Source organism: Acomys russatus, chromosome 17 (assembly GCF_903995435.1).
Source record: "Acomys russatus chromosome 17, mAcoRus1.1, whole genome shotgun sequence".
Lineage (NCBI taxonomy): Eukaryota > Metazoa > Chordata > Mammalia > Rodentia > Muridae > Acomys > Acomys russatus.
This window is the reverse complement of record NC_067153.1, coordinates 62,782,077-62,805,855: the sequence shown is the minus strand read 5'-3', so window position 1 is coordinate 62,805,855 and position 23,779 is coordinate 62,782,077. Positions and strand designations below refer to the sequence as shown.

The 23,779-nt window shown below is 51.6% G+C and overlaps 1 protein-coding gene across 1 annotated transcript in view; it reads right to left on the bottom strand.

Annotated features, from left to right (window-relative positions):
• Scn8a (sodium voltage-gated channel alpha subunit 8) overlaps positions 1 to 23,779 on the bottom strand; it is a 179,912-nt gene that overhangs the window by 114,111 nt on the left and 42,022 nt on the right. The window contains exon 2 of the mRNA XM_051160368.1: positions 3,059 to 3,388. Within this exon, the coding sequence (XP_051016325.1) occupies positions 3,059 to 3,334 (276 nt within the window). The 5' untranslated portion in view covers positions 3,335 to 3,388. The remainder of the gene's footprint in view (positions 1 to 3,058; positions 3,389 to 23,779) is intronic.

Sequence of the window (23,779 nt, the reverse complement as noted above, 5' to 3'; positions counted from 1 at the left end):
TGGCTGGGGTCATCGGGTTCCTTGAGAAGATGCTAATCTCAGTCGTCAGGATGTCTAGCAGTCCAGCAACGGCAAATGCAGCAGGACAAACAAGCAGCCTCCTCCTCCCCCGTCCATCTCCTCAAAGCCCCTTCCTCTCTCTGGGCTCTCATATTTATATTCCCTCAGAGTCCTCGGAATTCCAGTAACTCTAGTTGGCAATGACCACGCCCCTCTCTGAGCCAAAGAGGCAATTATCGGTTGTGGACAAACTAAGGCAGTCCCTGTTTATATCACAGAACTGGGTTTTTAAAGAACCCAAAATTTCCACTACATTGCCATCTTATTTTTTAGACAGAATCTCTTGGTTCATCCACTGAGCCAGGCAGCCTGACCAGTCAGCTCAGGGATCTACCTGCCTCTGCCTCTCCAGGTACATGCTGCAATGCCAGGCAAGCTCGGTTACACCAAGCCGGTCCTGTGGAGCTCCACTGATAACAACGTGGCTTATGTGTTAGAGCCAAAGGCCTGCCCTCTGGAAGGAGGCCACAGTCATGCAGGCCACTAGAAGATGGCGCTGGAGACAGAGAGGCCCAGGGGGAAAGTCCCGCAAAGGAGAATGAAGGCGTAGTTAAGGAAATGAAATTTGATTTGCATATAAGATGGGGAAAAAAATAAGTAATTTAGGCCCTGAGAAATAAATTGTCTTGCTAAGATTCACAAATTCTTTCTGTAAAGTTTGTTTTTCTTTATTCTTTCCCTATGATTATTTGTGGTAGCTTGGACAATATTTATACTAGGAAAGAAAAATACAAATAATAAATGTAGCAAGCTACGTGGAGTCAAGGTCTCTCCAGCCTGCTCCCCTACGGATCATACCAGGGTTTACTCTTTAAACCTGGAGGACTTGAGACTCTGGCTCCACCCTCGAAGCTGCTGTGGGCTGTGGCATAAGCAGACGAGGAGTGTGCTGTGCCGTTCAGAGAACATCTTGACTGTTTTGTCATCCATCCCGAGGTAAGGGCATCTTCTACAGTTCATTCATGGATCTACACATTATGAATGCATGTATGCATATATGTATATGTGTGTGTGTGTATGTGTGTATATGCATGTGTGTATGTGTGTGTGTATGTGTGTGTGTATGTGTGTGTATGTGTGTGTATGTGTGTGTGTATGTGTGTGTATGTGTGTGTATGTGTGTATATGTGTGTATGTGTGTGTATATGTGTGTGTATGTGTGTATGTGTGTGTATGTGTGTGTGTATGTGTATGTGTGTGTGTATATGTGTGTGTATGTGTGTATGTGTGTGTGTATGTGTGTGTATGTGTGTGTATGTGTGTATGTGTGTATATGTGTGTATGTGTGTGTGTATGTGTGTGTATGTGTGTGTATGTGTGTGTATATGTGTATGTGTGTGTGTATATGTGTGTGTATGTGTGTATGTGTGTGTGTATGTGTGTGTATGTGTGTATATGTGTGTGTATGTGTGTGTGTATGTGTGTGTATATATGTGTATGTGTGTGTATATGTGTGTGTATGTGTGTGTGTGTATGTGTGTGTGTATATATGTGTATGTGTGTGTATGTGTGTATGTGTGTGTGTATGTGTGTGTGTATGTGTGTATGTGTGTGTGTATGTGTATGTGTGTATGTGTGTGTGTGCATATGTGTGTATATGTGTGTGTATGTGTGTGTATGTGTGTGTATGTGTGTATGTGTGTGTGTGTATGTGTGTGTGTGTATGTGTGTGTGTATGTGTGTGTATGTGTGTATGTGTGTGTGTGTATGTGTGTGTATGTGTGTATATGTGTGTGTATGTGTGTATGTGTGTGTGTGTGTATGTGTGTGTATGTGTATGTGTGTGTGTATATGTGTGTGTATGTGTGTGTATGTGTGTACTGTTGGGAGGGTATGCACCACAGGGTGCTCAGGTGATCAGAGGACAGCTCACAGGACTGCAGTCTCTCCTCCCAGCACGCGGAGCCCGGGATCACACTCAGGTGCCTTCACCTGCTGAGCCTTCTCACCAGTCCTAGCTAGGTCTCTCAATCTGTTCTATTAACAAGAAAAGAAGCTAAAAGTTCTTTTAAAATTTACTGACGGCAGTTAGGAGGAGTTTAAAAGGGCAGGCGTGTTAACAGGGACAGTGCACTGGAGACTCCCACTGTAAACAGACAACCACACAAAACCATCCTCCCGCCCACGGATGCGAATATTTCAATGACACCTGTTGGATGAGGTGCGGCTCCTACAATTCGATGTCAGCCCTCGGGATCCAGCAGCGAGTCACCTGGCCAGTAAATCAAACCCGGATGTTTGGCTTCTCCTCTCGCCTTGTCTCATTCAAGAATCTCAACAGAAATCTAAGATTTGGTCGGACACTGTTTGGGGAGTTTGAACCCTTGGCCAAGTGAGGCCTGACCTTTCACCCGAGTCGTCTGTCTGTCGGCACGGGGGCAGAGCTGGCTGTGCTCCAAAGACCCATCCAGACTGTGGCGGGACAAGACCTAAGGCGTAGCTTTCCTGGGTCCAGTGTGCTGCACTGTTTCTGCCCCACAGTGGCAATGCTCCAGTGTCGTTAGGGAGGGCTGCACAGAGGGCACACCCGGGTCTCTAGCAAACCGCCAGCCTACTGCTGCAGCAAGAGCAATGTCACCTTTATTACAAATGTGTGGGTCAGGGAGAGTCCACACAGCTGTAGTATCCTTTTGAAAACTAATTAATAGATCTTCTTCACCTGTGCCCACACAGCCTCCCTCCCTCTTTTTTCTTCTCCTGAAACTCCCAGAACCAAGAGCTTCACCTGTGCTAAAAAGTAACCCCACCACTGAGCTACACCCCATCCTCCATGGTTTGTTGTTGTTGTTGTTGTTTTTAATCTTGCCCTGAGCCAAAACTAGAAGTCTTACTAACACAGTGGACCTGTAGGAAGGCCTGAAAGTGACCTTCAGCAGCAACAAAACAGAAATAAAAATCAGACTCTCCCAGGTGGAAGCAAGGGCTCGCTATGGCTCCTGTCCCCCTCGCCCCAGGCTGAATGGACGGGGCCTGCCGGCTGGGCCTCCCCCCGACTCACTTTCTGTGTCAGATAGTATGGGTCAAAGTCCTCCAGGGGAACGGCGACCAGGCCTTGCGGGATGTCCCCGTAGATGAAGGGTAAGCTCTTCCCTGCCTCCAGGTCACTGTTGGGCTTCGGTTTGCTGTCCTCGTCGTCCTCCCTGTGGCTGCCGTCGGCCTTTGGTGGTTTCTTGAGCTTGCTCTCAGCGATGCGCCGCTCGATGTTTGCCAGCGACTCGGGGGTGAAAGGCTTGAAGCTGTCAGGGCCTGGTGGTGCGAGCAGCCGCGCTGCCATCTTTTCATCCTGCAGCAGCTTTGTTAGCTGTGCTGAGTCTCGGGCAGGTCAGCTCTGAAAGAACGGCAACACAGGCATCATTAACCCATCTCTGCTCTAAAAGGAGGCCAGATTAAACCAGCTCTCTCTCAGCCTTCACTCACAACCTTCGCGACACGGTCTCCACCACAACGGGCTTCGTTTTCATCCTGCACGGGCTACATTTCCCCAAACCCCACCCACTGCTCGGAGGAATCACATGCGGTTAGGGTCCCCTTGGGCCTCCTTTGCATGTCACTTTCCTCCCCTCTGGATCTGTGCTTCAAAAACAGTTTTCCATCAAGGGTAAGGAAAGGGTAAATTGTCCCTCTTCTCAAAAATCTCACTTTCAGAAAACAGAACTAACTCTAAAACTTTTGCCAACACAAAATATGGATGAAATAGCCTCATCCACACTCATTCCTTCATTTCAAGGTATTTCAACATACCGAGTTGTCTAAAATCCGTCCGGTATAAAATCCTAGGAGTATCTTTTTTAAGGACCAAGCACACACCAGGGACAAGAAGACATTCCTCGGTGGAAAAGGCTGCCACCTCTCCCTCAGCACCTTGCTTAAAGAAAGGCTAAGGGAATCCCAAGGCTCCCCCACATGCCAGCAATGTGCAGCCCTGGAGGCTGTCTCCCTTGAAAGACTCAGACAGAAGCAAAGTTCCCTCTAGAAAGAGCAACTGCAGCGAGGCCTCACACAACAGGGATTTCTCAGCCCACACGTGAAAAGTCACTCCACCCCTATAGAGAGAACCCTGGGCTGTTTCCGTCCACGCTGGAAGCAGAGGGGTCAGGATGCTCAGCTCTCACCAAGACAGGACAGAGAGCACTGGCAGTTCCGCTGGTACCCAAAGTGGCCTTTCCTTCTTTCAGCCTTGGCAGCATAAGGCCGGCCCAGGAAATATGCTGCTTAGTGTTCTATCTCTCACACTCCCCACATCTTTTAAGAATATTTACTTCATGTCACACACACACACACACACACACACACACACACACACACACACGCACGCACACGCGCCCACCCCCTACAAACACACACAAATAGTTTTGAAAGACTAAAGATGCTGTTTCTGCTCCTAGTTAGTCCTCAGAGCCCACTTCACATATCTCTGTAATGTGAGCCTAATCAAGAGAGCGGCTGTAAGCTCTCATGAAGTGAGAGCATATTCCCTGAGGGCTTCTCGCAGATCTGCCAGCCCAGACTCCGCTTTCCTTACGGCTTCTGTAGCAGAGCTCGGAGCGGAGCTGAGCGTCCCTTCATAGCCAGGGCTCCCGGGGCCAGCGCCATACACTGGCCCCACACCAAACCCGGGGGTCCAGGTGGGGAAGGGGGGACCGAGAAAACGGTTCTGGGTAACAAGCATAGCACTGCAGGTCTCATCACATCCGTTGTGCAGATGAGGAAGTGTGGGGTCCTAAAAGATTGGAAAACTTGCCCAGGTCACTGGGCCAGGATGAAAATCAACCCGAAGGCTGGGGTGGATGGCTCACCAGGTAAGGGCGCCTGCTGCCAAGCCTCACTATGGGAGTCCTGTCCCTGGGACATACATGGCAGGAGAAAAACAACTCACACAAGTTGCCTTTGGACCTCCACACACACACCATGTGATTCTAAATGAATAAATACAAACGAGTAAGTAAAATGCCAGAAGATTCATGACCTCAACCAGATGCTGATGTCCCAGCTCGTGTTGCTTTACTATTAACTCTTTCTTTGCTTGTTTCTGTGTTTGTTTTTAGCTGCCCAGCCCACCACTAATCTCCAACAGCAACAGCCCGGCTCACTAAGCAAATCACACAGAACCAATATGGTTTCATGACTCGGACACTCGCTGGCCGTGTTCACCAGCCCAGCCTTCCCTTTCCCTCACCGCTCCCACACCCTGCAGACAGCTGCACTGCGCTCTCCGGCCAAGAGGCGCTGTGGCCAGTCTCTGCCCCACCTTCTCCCCCAGCCCCTCAATAACCATGCTCCACCCTTGGTTGACAGTGTGTCACCCTGGCCTCAGCCATGGCTGTGATGGTCCTTCACACACCCTCCTCTCCACGGCCTTCTGAAGTCTGTTAGGGTGTTCATCCATGTCAACTCGTTTACACACAGGTGACCCCAGACTTCCATCCCTAGTCCTCACTGTGCCCAGAACGTGGCATCCAGGGGGCTTCAGACTCCTCGTGAAAGCACTTTTCACGATTCCTACAAATATACATTCAACCTATGGGGGTTGGCTTCATCCCAACCATGGTTCTGGAGGTCACCTCACTGCAGGAGTTCAATTTTATTGGCGTGTAGGACTCCGTGTATAAGCACTACTTTGAGAGGCTCCTAGGGAAAGAAGCCGGGCAGTTCCTTCCTGAATGTATCTTTTCTGGGTATTTCCTCTAAAATGGTAGCACACAATGTGCAAACATTTGTATTTGACTTTTGGTTCACTGAGCGTAAGGCTCAAGGTAAAGTCTCCCAACAGTCTGCATTGGCATCCAGCCCTTCCCTTGCAAGGTAACAAGCTGTGTGCTCACCCACCCACTCACGGACACTTGACTCCTGCTACAGTGTCGCTCTGTGAGCAGCACGTGTGCATGCCACACTTTGTACCTGTCCGGTTCTTGTAATGAGAAAAGATCTCATGTAGCCCAGGCTAGCCTCAAACGCCGTCCCTCTGCCTCACCCTCCTTGGCCTATGGATCATAGCTGTGTGCCACCGTGCTCAGCTGCGCTTCCAATTCTGCCGAGAACAGACCTCGCATGGGAGCTTCGGGGTCAGATGGTGCACTGGCGTGTTGCCTGCATGTGCGTCTGTGTGAGGGCAGCAGGTCCCTGGAGTTACAGGCAGCTGTGAGCTGCCATGTGGGTGCTGGGAACTGAATCAGGTCCTCTGGAAGAGCAGCCCCCGCCCCCAGGGTCCGATGTCTCAGTAGAACTGCTAAACTCTCTCCAGGGGCTGAGCTGCCACATCCCACCAGCAAAGGCTACAATTCCTCTGCGTGCTGGCCGTCACTCTTGGGTTTGAAATGGCAGCTCAATGTTTTCCTTACGTGTATACTATGTGCACATGTGTGCGTCTGTGTATAGGGAAGTCTATGCAGGAAGGTCTTTCAGCTGAACTCGGGTTCACTGATAATCCAGTCTGGGTAGCCGGCTTGCTCTGCGGTGGGATTACAGGCTAGTCACCACACCCACCTGGCATTTACATGGGGTTCTGAGGACCCCAGGTCCAATCTTTGTGCCTGTGCATCCAGTACCCCAAGCACCGAGCCATCTCCACAGCCCTCGCTGCGCTTTAGTGTGGACTTTTCTCATAGCACGGATGCACTTTTTCTCATGCGCTCGGCTCGCTGTGGTTCAGCTTTACAGTCTGACAGCGTGGTGTTGGCGGTTCAGGCATTCCCCTTTAGCAAAGTGCTGGCCTCAATGGCCACCCACACCTTTCTACTGGGTCATTTACATTTTTCTGTTTTGAATTGTTTATTTGCCAAACGAGTTGTTTGTCAGATCTAAAGAACCTCCCTCTTTTGGGGTAGACGATGTTGTTGTTTTTTGAGACAGGATTTCCCTGTGTAGCCCTGGCTGTCCTGGAACTCATATAGGCCAGGCTGGCCTTGACTCAGCCATCTGCCTGCCTCTGCCGCCCGGGCGCTGGAATTAAAGGCGTGCTCCATCATGCCCGGCATTTTTTTTTAAGTCCCTCCCTCTCTATCGAGTTCTAGGTAATATAGATAAGTAGTAGTTCTCAATTTTACTGAAATCCAATTTATCAATCTTTTTTTCCAAGTTAGGACCTTTTAAAAAAGAAACAGCCACCCCATCCAGGATGACGCAAGGTCACGCAGAATTCTATGTTCTGTTCTCGTAGTTTTGAGCCTGCAAACCGCTGGGAAGTGGCCGTTACATATGAAGACAAGATTAGTCTTTCCAGCATCCCTGAGCAAGGCCACCGCCCCTCTAGGGTCTTCCATACACAGGTTCTAGTTCTAGCCCTCACGTCTGTTTTTCTTCGTTTACTTATGTTCTGGTTGTCAAACAAGCTCCTCCCCCTCCTCTTCTAGAAAGATTTTGCAAAAACTAAGCAGACTTCTCGGGCTTAGAGTGAACTCAAAGCTGATGCATTGCAGCTCTCATGATCTGGAAAGCACAGGGGAGCTGGACGGTCTAACTGACAGCTGACCAGCGCACGGGAGGCAGGGCCACGAACGCTAACATACGTGTGACCTTTCAACAATGACAGTTTGAACTATAAAAATCCACTTACGTGCAGATTTAAATTTCTCTGACAGCTTGAAAAGAACAGATAAAACCCAGTAGGCAGAATTATATACTTTTTAAATCAAAGAAAAGTTAGGTGCGTCGTGAATGCATTAAAAGATGTCTGCGTATAAAAGGCCTGCTTCATCATTTGCTGCCATAAAATATATGCAAGTCTACATGAAAAATTTAAGCTTATCAAGTCTTATAAACACACTTAGGGCACACATGGTTGTTATCTGCAGCCTTGTATTAAGTCATGAGTGCATAAAATTACCTATACTATCTATTATCTGTAGAGATTTTTGCTCAGCCACTGTCACTTCCCAGTCGCTTCCGTTGCCATGGTAGCAGTCTCTGTGTGAGGACGTCTTCTCTCTCTACAGTAAACCGTCCTCTCCGTTTTATGTACTTATCATTACACACCTTACATGTCACAAGCAAAGTAAGTGCCAACCAACCGTTACCATCAAGTCTCCTGGTCACCCACAGGACAGTGGCGGGGTTTGCGGCGAGCCAGAGCTGGACATAAAGTCAGACAGCTGGCCTCTCTGGCCTCTGAGCTGAGGCTCAGGTGTTGATCCTATGCCACACAGGGGAGGGTCCTCATCATCCCCAGCCATCACCGTGTCTGGCCGTGCTGTTCTGAGGTGTTCACAGAACAGCCTTATCCCTGCAGTGCCCCTCAGTCCTCAGAGGCTCAAAGAACTAGACTCAGGCAGTTTGGGGTAACAGATGGCCAGGGCTCTCTCTCTTGGCCATCCTAGAAAGACAGACCATAATGCTCTCTGAAACCTGACAGACAAATAAAGAAGCGTCGTGAGGGGGATAAGGGGAGGAAGACAAGGAAAATGGCTGAAGAGAAGTTAGGGCAGGAAGGAGACAGGAGAAAGCTGGGTAACACGGGACACGTCCAGCCTGGCTGTGGCTCTGCAGTGGAACATGTCCCCACATGGGGGAGACCACTGGGTAACACGGGACACATCCAGCCTGGCTGTGGCTCTGCAGCAGGACATGTCCCCACAGAGTGTGACAAACCAGAAACAGGGAGGTGAACACTACAGAAGTGCACTTACATGCCAGAGCTGCACTCTGATGAACAGAATAGTTCACTGTTGCCCCTGAGGGCCCTGGCAATCTTCGGGGATAAAGGATGGGTGAAAGGGCAAGTCACAGTAGTGTTAAACCGTCCGACAAGCAAAACACGCTTTGACGGGCACATGAAAGCAGAACAGCTAACCTGGCTCAATGGGGGTCAGGGAAGGCTTCCTGGGAAAGGGCTGAAGGCCGGGCTGCTGGCGTGAGGATGGGTGGGGCTCTGTAGGGTGAGGGCAGCACACTCAGCAGAGTGCAGGCAGGGAGGGCAAGCCTCAGTACTGCAACAGTTCTGTGGAGACTGCTAGGGAGGCTCCTGCTGCACCAGGAAGGCAGAGCCCCGCCAGCGGGAGGCGCCGTCCCACTCTATCTTGAAAGCAGCAGACACTGGGGGCTTTGCCAAGAAAATGGTGACCTACATAGGGGCTTCTTAAACTTTTCTACTTACAACTCCTTTTCTCTCTAGAGACTTTTACAAGACCCCAGGCATAGGTAGTCAAAATAGGCATGGCAGTCAAGCTTTCACTGCTAAACTGTAAAGAAGCAGCACCTTGGAGTACAGGTAATTTGCTGTTTGTTGACCATGGAAGCCAGTTCATATGTTACTGAGAGGGAGGCGCGTGCCCAGCACAGTCTAAGGACGGATACACTGTTTTTCTGCGAGCTGAGGAACAACAGTAGAGAGAACTATTAAAGCTATTCTCTGTGGAAATCGTTACGGCTCTAGGAGAGCCAAGACCTGCACACACGGCATAACTGCAGCTTCTAACATGACGGCCTTGAGTCTGGGCTGAGGCGTCCCAGGCAGCTCCCACTGGTGCTGCCGTGCACGGATCATGTTCAGGACGGAGGCTCCACTGACATCGTGCGATGCCACACAGGCGAGCTCTGACAGAACACCCAGAGCGCATTAGGTGTCTGTTTCTAACAAACCTAAGCTTTGATTGCTGCGTGATCAGAAAGCTTTCACTGTTGACAATATTTCTAAAATTGCTAGTGTAATATAATTACATCCTTTTCCCTTTCTTCCCTCCAAACTCTGTCTTACTCCTGCTCTCTTTCGAATTCATGGCCACTTTTTTCGTTGGCTGTTTTTACCGTGCACACATGTACACACATGCATATCCCTAATGATAACCTGCCCGGGCTGTGTCATGTTGCTCCTGCGTGTGCCCTCGGGGCTGCCCATGTGCTGCGCTGCTCTTCCCCAGGGAAGGCCAAGTCTCCCGCTCTCAGTATCCCTTAGTTGCCTGGAGTTCTTTGTGTAGGGTTGAGGCCTTGTGGTCTTCTCCCCTCCCGCTTTGGCATGCCTCTGGTTGGTGTCTGTGTTTAGCGCGTGTTCAGGCAGCCTTGATGGTGGCGTCTTTGTGGGTGTAGCTCCTGACAGCAACCCCCTGATGCTCTGTCTCTTACACTCTTTCTACCCCCTGTTCTGCAATGGTCCCAAGCCTAGCATCAGCTGGGCCGCCACAGCTCTGCACTTTGACTGGTGTGACTTTCTGTCGTGGCCTCCGTCTGGTGCAAAGACAAGTTTACTTGACAATGGGTGAGAACTACGCTTACCTGTGGGTGCAAGGACAAACTACGCTTACCTGTGGGTGCAAGGACAAACTACGCTTACCTGTGGGTGTAAGGACAAACTACGCTTACCTGTGGGTGTAAGGACAAACTACGCTTACCTGTGGGTGTAAGGACAAACTACGCTTACCTGTGGGTGTAAGGACAAACTACGCTTACCTGTGGGTGTAAGGACAAACTACGCTTACCTGTGGGTGTAAGGACAAACTACGCTTACCTGTGGGTGTAAGGACAAACTACGCTTACCTGTGGGTGTAAGGACAAACTACGCTTACCTGTGGGTGCAAGGACAAACTACGCTTACCTGTGGGTGTAAGGACAAACTACGCTTACCTGTGGGACAAACGTTTTCTCACAGCCTCCATGTTTGGTTACAGGTGAGGCCGTGACCTACCGTCCAAGGAGCTCTGTTTCTACAGCATTGGAGTTTCCAGAAATAATACCCAGAATTCATGAGGAGAGGAGGAAAAGGTCAGAGGTGAGCCGGGCAGAAGCTTGCGTGGTAAGTCAGCCAGCCGCAGTGATAACATGTGCAACAGGCTAGCTGAGTGAGGTGAGGAGGCAGAAAGCAGGAAAGATGCCCCGTCTTCTGTCATGGGCAAGTGGGTAGGAGGTGGTGACACCTGGTGACACAAGGAATGTGATGTGATGTGCGATTCTGGAGCTAAAATGGCTTCGCTTTGAACAGGCCTAGTCTGAGGCACGTTGGCAGCCAGTTTTGTGGTTCTGAAGCTCAAAGGAGAGGTTTACTAAGAACCAAGGAAGAAAAGTGGCCGCTGCAGAGCTAAAGCTGGGCCCAGGCCTGTGAGCCAGCTCCATGCACCTGCTGTGAGCTCATGGGATCTGCCTGGGGCGCAGCCCTGCACTGGGAGGAAGGTGGGTGGCTCCCACCGCCAGATGGATGGTTTACCCGGGCGCCCGCTCCCTGGCTCCTCCTCTTCCCATTGACAGCTGGACTAGAGCATGCCAGTTTTCTTTCTGTCTTACAGAGTTCATTTTTGGAGATATTTAACAGTTCTAGGACTGAAATGAAACAATTTTTTTTCAGGACTTGTTTCTAATCATTTTAAACATTTAAAAAATATATATCTTGGGCTGGAGAGATGGCTCAGTGGTTAAGAGCACTGCCTGTTCTTCCAAAGGCCCCCAAGTTCAATTCCCAGCAACCACATGGTGGTTCACAACCATCTATAATGTGATCTAATGCCCTCTTCTGGTGTGCAGGTGTACATGAAGGCAGAGCACTGTATACATAATAATAAATAAATAAATCTTTGAAAAATTTTTTTAAAAAATCTTAAGCCTCGGTAACAGCAGGACCGGCTCCTAGCCAGGCTGGAGGCCCATCTCCACCAGCAGCGGTGCACACACTGGCTTTCTGCCCCGCGTAGCCTCGACTGAAGCTTGCTCTTCCTCAGCCTCACACCCACAGCTCCCCAAAGCTCATCAAGTTGCCCCCGATTCCCAACAGCTGGCCTCTTCTGACCCTTTTGAGACAGTTACTCTAAATTAACTGAAAATACATGTCTTCCTGAAGAAGCCACGAGCTTATGTTTACAGAATTCTCCGAAAGAACCCTAAATACATACCTAAACGCATTGGCCCTGACCTGTGACTTCCAGGATGTTCTGACCTAAAACTGTTAAGAGTCTTGGTAGGAATTCACCATCCTGCTGCTGTTGCTGGGGCCAGGGTCCTGTGTCAGTCAGGAATTCATCCTGCTGCTGCTGGGGCTGGGGTCCTGTGTCAGTCAGGAATTCATCCTGCTGCTGCTGGGGCCGGGGTCCTGTGTCAGTCAGGAATTCATCCTGCTGCTGCTGGGGCCGGGGTCACAAGCAGAAGGACCTGAGTCTGGCCCCCAGCACCCTCACAGACCCCACAGAAGCTGGGTGCAGCAGCTAGGCCTGAGGTCCCAGGACCGCGAACACAGACACAGGCGGATCACTGGAACTCACCCACCAGCCAGTCTAAGCAACTGGTGAGCTCCAAGTTCAGTGAGAAGATCTGTCTCAAAAAGCAAGGTGGGGCCAGCTACATGGCTCCCTGAGCGAAGGCACTGCTCAGCAAACCCAGTGGCCCGAGCTCAGCAACACCCTCCCCGCTCAGGGGAAGGCTAGGACCGGCTCTCTCCAAGCTGTCCTGCCTGACCTTCACACGCAAGCTGGACCACACGAACATCCGGGCACACACCCATACAAAACAGATTTTTTTTTTTTTTTTAATTTAAAAGGTAGAAAGAAAAATGGAGGAAGAAAGCAATGATGAACTCTGGCCTCTGAACACATGTGTGTGTGCGTGTGTGTGTGTGTGTACAGGTTTTCTGTGACGTGACAGAGTGAAGCAGGCGGCAAGGGTGGTGCTGACAGCATGGTGCTCAGCTTTGGGCTCCCTCTGCCATTTAAGCCTTTTTGCAGCTGAAACAAAACTTGACCCTGTGGATTTGAGGAGAAATGTGACTCTAATCAAATCGTGCCCTCAGCAGACTCATGCTGACGACCTGCCCCACTGCAAAGGAGAAGGAGAGACACTACGAGGCGTGTGGCCTTCTCCCCTCTCCTCCCTGCCCTCTCCGACACACACAGCCTGGCCCAGCAAGCCGTCCTAGTCTCACTGTGGAGGACACAGAGCACAAGGAGTCTCACTCTGGCTCAAGAGCCATTTAGAAGCCTCTTGTCAAGCAGGAGACAGCTACAGCTCTCTAGACGCTGCGGTTGCTTAGGAGCACTGGTACCTGGTACCTGGCGTTTCTTTTCCATGTGTGAGATCCACAGCCATAGCTCAGTGGAGAACCGGGCACTAACCAGGCAAAACCACCTCTGCTGCCATTCCCACGGGATGAGAGGGCAGGAGTGTCTCCATGTTACTCTGAAAGGACCACTTGGGACAAACCGAAGCCGAAGAAGCCAAAGCAAAAATGCCACAAAGAGCGAAGCCACCTTCCCTGTGCTGGCGGCGCTCAGCAGCTCTCTCCTCCGTTGGACTCTCCACCTCCATGCCTAGTTCCTTTCCTGCCTCACCATGAGACATGGTGTCTCATGGACCCTGGAGCTAAGCTGTTGGCCTGACTCCATGTGGGTGCCAAGAGCGAGCACGCCTGACTCCATGTGGGTCCTGGGATCTGAACTCAGGTTCTTAAGCTGGTGCTGCAGGCATGCCTTTTGTTTCGGTTTCTGTTGAGACAGGGTTTCTCTGTGTAGCCCTGGCTGTCCTGGACTCACTTTGTAGACGAGGCTGGCCTCGAACTCACAGAGATTCACCTGCCTCTGCCTCCCGGTTTCTGTGATTAAAGGTGAGCGCCGCCAACCCTGGCCCGAGCACTCCTACCCACAGAGCCTGTCCTTCCATCCTTCTGGCAGCCCCCCGAAGTAGTTGCTGTCATCATCCAATGCTGCTGACAAGAAAAATGAACCCCAAAGAGGCTCAATAACAAGTTCAAGACCACACAGTGGGATGGAAGCCTCTGCGCCTGGTTCCGGCGTCTTTACTAACTTCCTGCTAGCACTCCTTCCTGAGCCATTCCTGCGCCCAGGACGCTGAACAACTAAGCTGTCTAGTCTCTGACACATTAACACAGCTGGCTTCTGTGAGGGATTTCCAATTCCAACACAGAGGCCTGCGTGAGAAAAGGCAAGACCTTGACTCTGAACCTACCAGAAGAGCCAAGCGTACGCACACATGGAGGACGCAGCTCTGGTCTGGTACTATGAAGTGGCCCTTGTCATGGCTGGGTCCAAGAAGTCATCCCTTTAACAAGCGGGTCTTAGTGCGTATCGTGGCCAACACAGGAAAACCGAGAATTCAGAAACAGACATCAAGCACATTGCCTGTTGCCTGTCTGTCAGTCACTGGGCACATCTCCTGCTGCCTGTCTGTCAGTCACCGAGCGCATCCCCTGTGGCCTGTCTGTCAGTCACCAGGCACATCTCCTGTTGCCTTCAGTCACCAGGCACATGTCCTGTTGCCTGTCTGTCACTGGGCACATCTCCTGTTGCCTGTCTGTCATGCTGTGAAGACTTGTGCACTGGCTGGGTACAAAGTTGAATTGTGGTTCTCAGTTAGTGACCTCTTCACATGAAATAAGAAAGATGGAAAACAGACAAGAACCTTCCTCTCTGGCTAAAGCAGGGCCGGAGCCTGATATCTGCCATACCTCTCAGAATGTCCTAAAGATCTTCCTGCAGAGTACCAGGACGTGCTAAGCTAATACGCAAAATGGCTCAAAAGGTAGGCCGTTCCGCTCCAGAATTCACTGAGAAATTCTGACGTGGCTGATCGCTGTTAGGGTTCTCTTGAGATGGGCACGCAAAATCACCTGAAGGCAGGTGGTTTCAGTACTGTCAGCAAAGCCGGTTTAGTACCTACGAAGTGTGTGACAGGTCCCAGAAATCCTCACAATGACTTAGATCGCTAAGTACTGGCAGCTTCTTGGTGTTTGAAGAAAAGAAACCACCATGGGCCCATCCCCTGCTGGTGTCAGCCTCTCTGAAAGCCGACATGCTGCCCTGTACTGTGATGGATCTGGAGATGACCAAGGTCAAAGTTCACCGGCTCCAGAGTGGCTCTAGCAATGGGACCAAGACTTTTAACAACCACAGTGAGTATTGGGACTGCAGTTCTGCTACTCAAGTCACACACACACACACACACACACACACACACACACACACACACACACACACACACACACATTGTTTCACTGGCATAAAGAAAGCCTCGGTCCAAACCACAGAGTATGAGAGCAGCAGCTGGCTTCAGGTCACAGTCTCCACACCACCAATCCTTCAGGGTGGCCGGGAGGTCCAGATTCAGACCCCACAGAGGCAGCTTGTTCAGCCTCTCACTTGCGCGATCAATCTCCAGCCTGCGAGTGGATCCACAGGCAGGGGGCTACCGCATTCCCTCCACCCAGCTGAAATCATGCCACACTTCTGAGGTTGAGGGGCGGGGAGGGGGTGTCGTAAGAAAAGCTTCCTCCTCCTCCTTGGGTACTGTGAGGGGCAGATGACAGCATTTGCCAGGAGCTGTACAAAGTGTCCGACAAAATGCACAGAAACCCGGCTACACATTGCTAGAATCCCAGCACGCAGCCCCATGTGACAGTCACAGGTAAAACCAGGGCAGGATTGTCTGGGTGGCCCAGCAAGCTAAGGCGCTTCTCACACAGGCCCGAGTTCAATCCCACACCCCATGTGAAGATAGAAGAGGACTGACCCCACAAATTTGTCCTCTGACCTCCGCATGTGTGCCCACCCCCACATAAATATACACCACCCCCACCACCAATACCACCACCCCCACCACCACCAATACCACCATCACCACCATCACCACCAATACCACCATCACCACCATCACCACCACCATCACCACCACCACCACCACCACCACCACCAACCAACAACCACCATCAATAAGACCAGGGTAGATCTTTCCTGAATAAGATTTTGGCCTTGCTAGTATCTTAGAATTGAGCTGACAGAATGACAAGCCAGCAAACAGCTGCTGGGGCTGCAAATTAATGCGACCTCCTATTTGCACAGCGCTGTAACATTTACAGAGCACTTTCTCTTCCTTTGCCTCAGCCCAGCTCACCCTCATGAGCTTAAGGGAGCAGACGCCGCTGTTAGCTCCAAACTGCACAGACGTGAACTGGCCTGCCTCGGTATCAAGCAGCCTGTGGCTAGTTGACAGTAACAGGCAGGAAGAGAAGGTGGGGACTAGGTGGGGAGGGTGCCTGCAGAGACCAGCTGACACTGGACAGCACAACCCGAGGACAGGCTGAAGGGTGACCACTGACAAAAACTAGACCTGGAAGTCCTTGTGGAGCCCGACTGTTGTTAGCCATTTGAAGGTGACCAAGGAAGTGACTAGCCCTCGGGCTGACACACCCTGTTACCTCACAGGCAGAACAGCATTGCTGGTGGACACAACTGGACACAGCTAGCAAACTCAGGTTGGATGGCCACCATCCGTTCTGCTCAGAGACCCTAGGCCCTCACTGCTTGCTGAATAAAGTCTCAGTTCTACATGAGTACTCAGCTCCTACTGGTCAGCACTCTGCTTGGATCTTAAGCGTCACAGAGACTCTCCCACCTGCACTCTCTCCCCCTGCACTCTCCCACCCTGCACTCTCCCACCCTGCACTCTCTCCCCCTGCACTCTCTCCCCTGCACTCCCACCCTGCACTCTCTCCCCTGCACTCTCCCACCCTGCACTCTCTCCCCTGCACTCTCCCACCCTGCACTCTCTCCCCCTGCACTCTCCCACCCTGCACTCTCTCACCCTGCACTCTCTCACCCTGCACTCTCCCACCCTGCACTCTCTCACCCCTGCACTCTCTCACCCCTGCACTCTCTCACCCCTGCACTCTCACCCTGCACTCTCTCACCCTGCACTCTCTCACCCTGCACTCTCTCACCCTGCACTCTCTCACCCTGCACTCTCTCACCCTGCACTCTCTCACCCTGCACTCTCTCACCCCTGCACTCTCTCACCCTGCACTCTCTCACCCCTGCACTCTCCCACCCTGCACTCTCACCCTGCACTCTCTCACCCTGCACTCTCTCACCCCTGCACTCTCCACCTGCATCTCCCACCTGCCCTCTCTCACCTGCACTTCTCACCCCTGAACTCCCACCCTGCACTCTCTCACCCTGCACTCTCCCACCCTGCACTCTCTCACTCTGCACTCTCTCACCCTGCACTCTCACCACAATGCACTCCCCACCTGCTCTCTCTCACCCCTGCACTCTCCCACCCCTGCACTCTCCCACCCTGCACTCTCTCACCCCTGCACTCTCTCACTCCTGCACTCACTCTTACCCCTGCTCTTTCTCCCCCTGCACTCTCTCCCCCTGCACTCTCTCACCCCTGCACTCTCTCACCCTGCACCTCCCCCTGACACCCCACCCCCTGCACTCTCCCCTGCACTCTCTCACCCTGTACTCTCACCCTGCACTCTCTCACCCCTGCACTCTCTCACCCTGCACTCTCTCACCCTGTACTCTCACCCCTGCACGCTCACCCTGCACTCTCTCACCCTGCACTCTCTCAACCTGTACTCTCACCCCTGTACTCTCTCACCCCTGCACTCTCTCACCCTGTACTCTCACCATGCACTCTCTCTCCCCTGCACTCTCTCACCTTGTCTCTTCACCTGCATCTCCCCCTGTACTCTCTCACCCTGCACTGTCTCATCCTGTACTCTCACCCCTGCACTCTCTCACCCCTGCACGCTCACCTTGCACTCTCTCACCCTGCACTCTCTCACCCTGCACTCTCTCATCGCACTCTTTGTATCTCACCCTACAGCTCACTGCACTCTCTCACCTGCATCTCTCACCCTGCACTCTCTCACCCTGCACTCTCTCACCCTGCACTCTCTCACCCTGCACTCTCTCACCTGCACTCTCTCACTCACTCAGCACTCCTCCCTGCACTCTCTCACCCTGCACTCCCTCACTGTCTCACCTGCAACTCTCACCTGCACTCCACCTGCACCTCTCTCACCTGCACTCTCTCCACCCTGCACTTCTCACCCTGCACTCTCCACCCTACTCTCTCACCTGCACTCTCTCACCCCTCACTCTCTCACCCTGCACCACACACTCACCCTGCACTCACCCTGCACTTCTCACCCTGCACTCCCTCACCCTGCACTCCCTCACCCCTGCACTCTCTCACCCTGTACTCTCCCACCCTGCACTCTCTCACCCTGCACTCTCTCACCCTGCACTCTCTCACCCTGCACTCTCTCATCCCTGCACTCTCTCACCCTGCACTCTCTCACCCCTGCACTTCAGCTCTGCTGCTCCTTCCCCTGCAATACTTTGGCCGGTCTTTGCTTGGGTAGTTGTTCCCATTCTCCTCACCTAAAAACAAGTCTCCACCCTTCAATATGTCATGCGACTTCTAAAATGTGACTACGTTTGGGTTCAGACCTGGCCCCCGGCCCATGAGGGACAGTGAACTCGGTCTATCTCCGCACCACATCTTGCCTTACTCAGTGCTTTGCAGACAAAGGTGCTAGGGGCCATGGACAGTTGTCTGTGACGTAAGTGAAAGAACGGAACCCACGTGTTAAGACAATGGCCTCCTGAGGCAGCAAACCACTCTGGGCCCCTTAAATAACATATGCAACGATTCTGAGACCTTCCACAGCCAGGACAACAAGGGCTTACCAAGCACGCACAGTTCCGTCCTTCAGCTCTCTACACAACCAGGCTAACGTCTGTGGGACAGTGGTTCTCAACCTGTGAGTGGCGACCCCTTCACAGGGGTCACCTAAGACACCAGGAAACAGATATTTACACTATGACTCAGAACAGTAGCAAAATTACAGTTACGATGTAGCGACAAGAATAATTTTATGGCTGGGGTCACCACAACGTGAGGGACTATGTTAACGGGTCACAGCAGTAGGAAGGTTGAGGAGCGCTGCTCTGTGATCAGAACTGAACAATGATGGGGAGTGTCACGTTTGCTGTCACCAAACTGGAGCAGCCTCCACTGGGACAGAAGCTGCCATAATTCAGACTGCTAGAGGGAAGATGGTAGCAGCTGAGCTAACTTCCCTGTGCCGTGAACAGAAGTGTGATAGGAGGCATTCTCCAAAGCTGGGCTGTCAAAACGGTCTCCAGGGGGACACAGGGACTCCTGTGAGAAGAGTTACTGGTCAGAGGCCAGAGGCTTCGGGTCCGTATAAGGACCCAGCATGAGAAAGAAGACCTGATTTGAACCCCAGCACGTGTGAAACATCAGCCGCACTTGTAGTACCAGAAGAGGGGAGGCGAAGGCAAGAGGACACCAAGGGCCTGTGGGCCAAACAGCAAGCTCAGGTTCAGAAGGAGAGTCCATCTCAAAAGCTAAGGCGGAGGATGACTGAGGAAGACACTTACATGTACCCACACACCTCTCTTTCTCTCTCTGTCTCTGTCTCTCTTTGTCTCTGTCTCTCTCTCTGAGGGACAGAAGACAATGAGAGAGGAAGTGGGAAAGGGAGGAAGAGAAGGAAGTAGGAAGGAAGGTGAGGAGGAAAAGAAGGAAGGGGGAGGGACGCATCACAGCAGGTGTTTAAAATAACACGTAAAATCAGATAAATGAAAGAGAAACAATGTCAAAATCACTGTTTACCTTAATCTTGAGTGCATCTGCTTGTTCATTGTTTTCAGCAGGGCAGTGGCAGTCAGAGCTCAGCTTTTCACCCTCCCGCTTAAGAGTTCCAAAGAGAATTACTCACGTATTACTCAACTTAATTACCTTTATTGTACAAATGAGTGAAAAACCTACTTTACACTTCCCATCAAATGACTCAGTTTCCAGAATGTCCCCTTCCGCCTTTCTCACTCATTCATCCAAGAATCCTTTCACAGCTCTGTCCACACAGATGGTACGGGAGCCACCGAGCATGGCACAAGGCATCTGCATCCTGTCCACTCATGAGGAGTTCAAACTCCAGGAGAGGCAGAGATGGCTACCAGCCAGGCACAGTGTCAACTGCCTGCAGCAGGATGGACAGCGGTTCTCAGGCTGTGGTCGAGACCCCACAGGGGTCGCATGTCACGTCACACGTCCTGCATATTAACTGCCTGCAGCAGGATGGACAGCGGTTCTCAGCCTGTGATCATGACCCCACAGGGGTCACATGTCACATCACACATCCTGCATATCAGATGTTTACACTAGTATTCATAACAGCAGCAAAATCACAGTTATGAAGTAGCAACGAGATTGCTTATGGTTGGGGGTCACTACAACACGAGGAACGGTATTAAAGGGTCACAGCATTAGGAAGGCTGAGAAGCACTGGCTTAAATAGAAGGTTCTTACTGCCCAGACTTGGGAGAGGAGGGGTAGGGGTGATTACAGAAGAAAAGGAAGTCTGCTCCACGAGCATGAGATCGTGAAGCCGAGGAGTAAGGCAGAAGCAGGCAGGCCTGTCTGCCTCCAAGCCCTGAGTGTCTCTGGAATAGCAAGCAGGTAACTCGCCAACCACGCTGCTAGTTTTCAAAACTATTTTAACATGGTTTTTCCCCCATAATCCCAAATACTATTCTTTGTATTAAAAATCCTAGCTGTTTTCCCTCTAAGTGTGACTATTTTTTTAATTAGCTAAAATTATTGCTAGTTAAGGAATTATTCCCCAGGTCTAGGCTGGAGGGAGAGTTCCGAGGGGCTGAGCTACTTTGCGGTCTGATTTGGGTTCTTTGAACTTGTACGGAGACACTGCCATGTTTCCTGCTGGGAAGAGTAATAAACATCCCATTACAGGAAAGCAGAGAACGTTAGTAAGTCATCCATGCGCCTGATACTTACAGAACTATTAGCCTGTTCCATGTTCTCCACTTGTCACTAGATTAAAAAAAAAATTTATTCTAGGCGCTATGACCCAGGGGTGAGGGGCATGCCCCGCACACTGCAAGGCCGGAGCTCTCTCCCCAGCACTACAAACACAGAACAGCAAAAGACTGGATTGCACTCCACACCTATTTTGAGTACTTTTATTAGTTAATTTATTTTATGGCACAGTTCAAGGTCCAGCAAAGCAGGCAGTGGCAGACAGCCACAGCCACAGCCGGAGCCGGAGCCGGAGCCTCTCCCAGGCAGCGCCCCCCCCCCCCCAACTCCTCATTTCTAATTCTCTTGGTTTTATGCTATCACCATAGAAACCGTGAATCCAAATGCAGTATGAAGGTTGGCCTGTGTGTCTCGGCTGTGACTATGCTGTCCCAAGCTAGTCCTCCTCAGCCTCTGGAGAGGCTGGACTAGAGGCAGGGCTCACCTCACCCACCCGAAGCTGTACAGATGCACAGCCGTGATCATGTGATCACATCCGGAAGTGTGCACTTTTCTGCTCCTCACGCCCATAAACATTTAATTCTTCTGACACTCCCATAACTTATCAGCTCTCCCGGTAAACTGGTTTCCAACAACTACGCACGCCGTGGGCAACATGACTACAGACAGTCCCATGCAGAGTATTCTGTGCTCATGTCAAGACGTATCCAGGAGCTCTCGGTCCTAAAGTGTAATTAGCATCTTTGCAGGTTTATCTGCATGTTATGTGCGACTGTTGTCTGGTTTTGTTGTTTTGGTTTGGGTTGGGTTTGGGTTTCAGTTTGGCTTTGAGACAAGGTCTCCTTATGTGGTCCAGGCTAGTCTTGAACTCCTGCCCTTCCCCAAGCATCAGCCGCTCTGAATGTGGCTTACAGGTCTGAGACTTCTCCCCCAGCTAACAACCATCTTTAAAACCTCTATGCTTGACTTTAAAAGCGTTCCTCTTAGACCTTGGCAAGCATGCCAACAAAGATTCTTAGCTCAACGAAACTTTAAACTTCTGGATTTTCTGTGAAATTCATCTTTGCGCTTCCCTGTGAGCCTGCGCGCTCGGCTTCAGGACTCCCTGTCTCATCCTGAGCATCCCTGATGTGGCTGGGCTCCTCATCCGCCATCGGCCAGACAGTGTGGTCGCCAGCCTGGGATCCACCATGGCTGCACACCTCCTAGCAATGTCCGCCCGTGGCCCACATGCTGCCCCTGCCCTGTAAATCTCCTCTTGCCTGTACTGCATTTGTAGTTGACCCAATCTCCTCCCCCACGTCAGGACAGCACTGCAGTCATCCTCTGTCACAGTCTGTTAAAAAAAACAACAGCATCAGCGACAAAACTCCAGGCATGGATAGCGGTGTGCACTGGTGATCCAGGCACAGACAGCGGTGTGCACTGGTGATCCGGGCACAGACAGCGGTGTGCACTGGTGATCCGGGCACAGACAGCGGTGTGCACTGGTGATCCGGGCACAGACAGCGGTGTGCACTGGTGATCCGGGCACAGACAGCGGTGTGCACTGGTGATCCGGGCACAGACAGCGGTGTGCACTGGTGATCCAGGCACAGATAGCGGTGTGCACTGGTGATCTAGTGCTGGGTAGTAGAGAGGTGCAGATCTCAAAGTCTCCCTGGCAGCTACTCTGCCCTAGTCAGTCAGCTTCAGACCATAGGAGACTGTGTCAAAAAAACACAAGGTCCATGGTAAGAAACAGACATCTCTGGACTTCTCATACATACACACACCCCACACACCACCACGCGCCCCCCCACACACACGAAGTGGGTTAAGAAAGCCCTGAAACTCAGGAATCACTTCCTGCAGCCCATCCCCAGCACCCTCCCCCACTGCCGTCGGCTGCTTGTACAGTTGGCGGGTGCACAACACAGGCCTTCACAGAGCACCACGTACATACCGCCGCAGTGATGTAAAATAACCAGGCAGGCGGAGCTGCTGTTGTTCTCACCGTGCAGATGAGAAACATATAACCCAGGGAGTGAAAGGGTGTGAGCAAGGGTTCTGTGAGGAGCAGGAAGGGCGGCTGTGAGACGCTTGAGGACACTAGACAGCACACAGAAGACATGGAGGCTGCACTTGGGACCTTGCAAAATTTAAATTAAAAAAAAGTTTGTTTATAATAAAATGAAAGGATTCTGGAAGCCAAGTTTAGAGACCCCACAGCACTGAGGTTCAAGTGTCAGGAAAAGAAGTGTTGTGTGTGAGCTGAAGGGCTACGCAGCAGGTGACAGGCTTCACCTCTCCAGGGAATTAGGAGAGGTGGGCAGTGCAATCGAGTCTAGCGCTGAGGTCACACCTGTATGAGGTCACACCTGTGTGGGGTCACACCTGTGTGGGGTCACACCTGTATGGGGTCACACCTGTGTGGGGGTCACACCTGTGTGGGGGTCACACCTGTGTGGGGTCACACCTGTGTGGGGTCACACCTGTGTGGGGTCACACCTGTGTGGGGTCACACCTGTGTGGGGTCACACCTGTGTGGGGTCACACCTGTATGGGGTCACACCTGTGTGGGGTCACACCTGTGTGGGGTCACACCTGTATGGGGTCACACCTGTGTGGGGTCACACCTGTATGGGGTCACACCTGTGTGGGGTCACACCTGTATGGGGTCACACCTGTGTGGGGTCACACCTGTGTGAGGTCACACCTGTGTGGGGTCACACCTGTGTGGGGGTCACACCTGTGTGGGGTCACACCTGTGTGGGGTCACACCTGTGTGAGGTCACACCTGTGTGGGGTCACACATGTGTCTCACCATCAAGGGAAGGTAGTCTAGATTATATAATATATAAATATAGCAATATCAAAATACATACGCTACTTTGTCCTGTAAATCATTGCTCTGAAAATGTGTGTGTGTGTGTGTCTGTCCTAGCACGCACTCACATGTACATGCCATGATCTGTGATGGAGGTCAGGGAACAACCGGTGGGCACTGGTTCTCGCCTCCCACCATGTGGATTCTGGAGATGGAGTCAGGCCATCAGTCTCTGCGGCAAGCACCCCTATTTGTTCAGCTGCCCTCCTGTGCTTCTTAAGGCACAAACGCACACCCCGTGAGCACTATGGGACAGCACTCGTGGCTGAAGAAGAGCAGGGGCGCGAGGGTGGGGGCGAATCTACCTCTGGACAGCACCATCCTGTTTCCCCACAG